Source organism: Parus major, chromosome 11, assembly GCF_001522545.3.
Source record: "Parus major isolate Abel chromosome 11, Parus_major1.1, whole genome shotgun sequence".
In the NCBI taxonomy this organism is placed as follows: Eukaryota; Metazoa; Chordata; class Aves; order Passeriformes; family Paridae; genus Parus; species Parus major.
The window spans coordinates 7,495,236-7,498,243 of record NC_031780.1 but is presented as its reverse complement, the minus strand read 5'-3'; the positions used below and the strand labels follow the sequence as shown (position 1 = coordinate 7,498,243).

Here is a 3,008-nt window from a genome sequence, read left to right as displayed (position 1 = left end):
GCAGGCAGCTGTGCAGGCAGCTGTGCAGGCAGCTGTGCAGGCAGCTGTAGCATTGGTGGTTCAGTGGTAGAATTCTCGCCTGCCACGCGGGAGGCCCGGGTTCGATTCCCGGCCAATGCAGTGCTCTTTTCTTCCTTTTTGCTTGCATTTCTATCCATAATGCAGACTTAGGCACCTCGAAAACTCTGCCTAATTACCATCTTTACCTTAACTGTCAAAAAAGGTGCAAAAGCTTTCACTGCCTAGCTCCACAGAGCATTTGCTCTATACGAATCTCACACTCCTGAACAGGTGCCACTGGCCAGTCACGCACTTTATAATCCAGGAAAACAATTACAGAAGATGCTCATAAACTTTTCCTCCCCAAAATTACAAACACCAGCTCTGCTCTCATCTTGCTCTGCACAAAGCAGCTGTTCCATTTTACCCCGGGCACACCAGGTAGCCCCTCTCTCACTCTCCCTGGTCCAAAGCCAAGTTCTCCAACAGTTACAGCCCGATCCACATCCACAGACTGCTGCTTTAGGGACAATGGCTCCATTTCCAGTCCTGCTCCAAGAAGAGAAACACACTGAGCTTGGACAAGACAGACCTTTGGGGTGATCATTTTCCTGCCTACATTTCACAGGTGCAGCTTTGTTTAAACAGGAGTAAGTCTACAGACTTCCTTCACGAGTTTAAAGGACTCAAGATTTAACTAATGAGGCAAAAAGTACAGCATCAGAGCCTGCAAGCAGCAGGAGCTGCTCCTGCATTACAAGCTGAAGGAGAAGGAGGTTTCTGAGTAAAGAGGCAGCAAGTCCCTCCTGGCTTGATGCCATAGACACGGAAGTGAAGCTGCTGGGACTATTCTGTGATGGGTTTTATATGAACTAAACCTGTGAAATCTGTAGAAAAGGTTGGCCCTTGCCTTTTTCCTCCTCACACTCATCCCAAGTTGTACTTACAGCTTGATCAGATGAACTGCTTGACCCCAAAGCAGACTTTGGTTGGTTTAAGGCCAGCACAAACCCTTAATCCCAGGGCAGAGTAAGCCAGAGCAGGGCTGCTTGGGTAAGGCACAGAGTATCACCCCTCACAATGCAGCAAAGGGGTTACTGAAGTACCCCCGAGGCTAGAGTTGTGAGGACACTGCAAGAATCCCACCCTGCAATATTGCAATACACCCACAATAAATTATTACTATAACAAAGAGAGAAAATGAGAGAAAACTGAACACACCAAACAGCACAATGGGCTTGCTGGGTTGGATTTGTATCAGAGCACACACTCACCCTTGTTCCAGCTGCCATTTTTCTCTGCTGCCCTCTCACACAGCGTTTGAGGCAGGCAGTTCCCACACCACAACCCTCACTGAACTCTCAGCAGAGCAACTCCATCCCCATGTTGCTGACTGCCCTGAGTACCTGCCTGCTCCTTTTGCAGGCTCACCATGGCCACATCTCCCACCCAAAACTCACCCACCAGCTTGGACCATCACTCCCAGCCCTGTGCTGGGCTGCACCCTGAGGCCATGGTTCAGATTTCCTGCAGGAGCTGAGCTCTCAGGCAATGCCCAGGAGGACACAGTCCTTCCCAGGGAGAGCTGTAGCCAAGCACAGCATCCGGACCAGCACAGCAAGGGTGGAAAGACAAGCAGGGAACACACATGTGCAACACCAGAGGAGCATGGCCACACCAGAAGGCGCCTGCAGACCTTTGCTTGGGATGCTCTGTGGCCACAGATCTGCTGGAACAGCAGCTGTTCAGGAAGAACCAAGGGCAACACCCAATGACCAGGGGTGACAGTAACACTTCCCATATCTCTAGCCAGGCTCCAGCTCGGGACAAGTCTGGGTGAGCCCTCAGGGGAGAGGTGGGATGGCACATTGACTCTGGACATGTTGCAGCAGAGCAAGCAGTACATTTCCAAGGAACTCCTACAGTGATGCCACTCACGTATTCATCTCGGACAGGGTTGTGCAACTGCACCGGGCACCCACCGTCAGAATGAGCCTTCTGTCAGGGGCTCTTGGGATGCGCCCGGAGCCAGCGGGTCCTCTCTGGCACCCAGGAGCTGGCACACTCGGAGCTAAGTTTCAGTGCCCGGTGGGATGGGAATAGGAAACAGGGAGCAGCTCTGGGAGAGCTCCCTCCTTCCCGAACACCGCCCATGGCACTGTCCCCGACAGGGTCACCGTGTCACCTGAGCCCCTTTCCGGGGCTGCCGGGCCCGCAGCCCCGGTACCCCGGACGTGGCGGGGTAACCGCACCCCCGCAGTGCCCAGCGCCCCCCGGGCAGCCGGGCCGCTCCCTCCCGCCGCCCGGCGTGTGGCTGGACCCACCCAAGCATCACGGACCGGCTCCCGCCACCCCGGGGCCGCAGGGAGCCCCAGCACCGCAACACCTCTCCCCGCCCTTCCCGGGCCGCCGGGCTGGGCTTCCCGACCCCAGCACCGGGGCCGCCTGCACCGGCACCGCCCTCATTCCCGCCGCCCTCCCGGTTCCCGGCGGATCCCGCCACTCACTTCTCTATCTCCAGGGCTGCCACCTTCCTCTTCTCGTAGAGCTTGTCGGTGAGCGCCCTCACCACGCCGGGCGTCAGCGGCGACAGGTCCCGCTCCGCGTTCATGGCCCCGCCGCCGCCACCGGCGGCCACGTGACCCCGACCGGGAGGCGCGCACACGTGACCCGGCCCGGGAGGCGCGCACACGTGACCCCGCCCTGCCGTACAGCGCCCCCGCGCGGCGCGGAGACACGCTGCACCCCCCGCTCATTAACCCCTGCGGTCATTAACAGGAGCGTCATTAGGGAGAGACGCGTTCGCCCGCGTAGCCCGAGGGGACACAATCCCGGTCCTGGTCACAGGTTTATGTCTAAAAGGATTTAGCAGCACTTAATCATTGGTTAATTTAACATTTTCAAAGTGATTAAGGCTTGGCTAAAAGCGCAGCAGTCACTCAATTGTCTATAAAGTGTTTAAATTAAAGTCACACGTGCACCCACACAGACACACAGGTAGATGTAGG

The 3,008-nt window shown here is 56.5% G+C and overlaps 1 protein-coding gene and 1 non-coding gene across 2 annotated transcripts in view; one reads left to right on the top strand and one right to left on the bottom strand.

Moving 5' to 3' along the window:
• VAC14 (VAC14 component of PIKFYVE complex) overlaps nucleotides 1-2,652 on the bottom strand; it is a 57,816-nt gene extending 55,164 nt beyond the window's left edge. Inside the window, exon 1 of the mRNA XM_015640250.1 lies at nucleotides 2,508-2,652. Coding sequence (XP_015495736.1) covers nucleotides 2,508-2,611 — 104 coding nt within the window. The 5' untranslated portion in view covers nucleotides 2,612-2,652. The remainder of the gene's footprint in view (nucleotides 1-2,507) is intronic.
• Nucleotides 50-120, top strand: TRNAG-GCC. The gene has a single exon. It is a non-coding gene; the product is annotated as a tRNA-Gly (tRNA).
• Nucleotides 2,653-3,008: the final 356 nt, after the last annotated feature.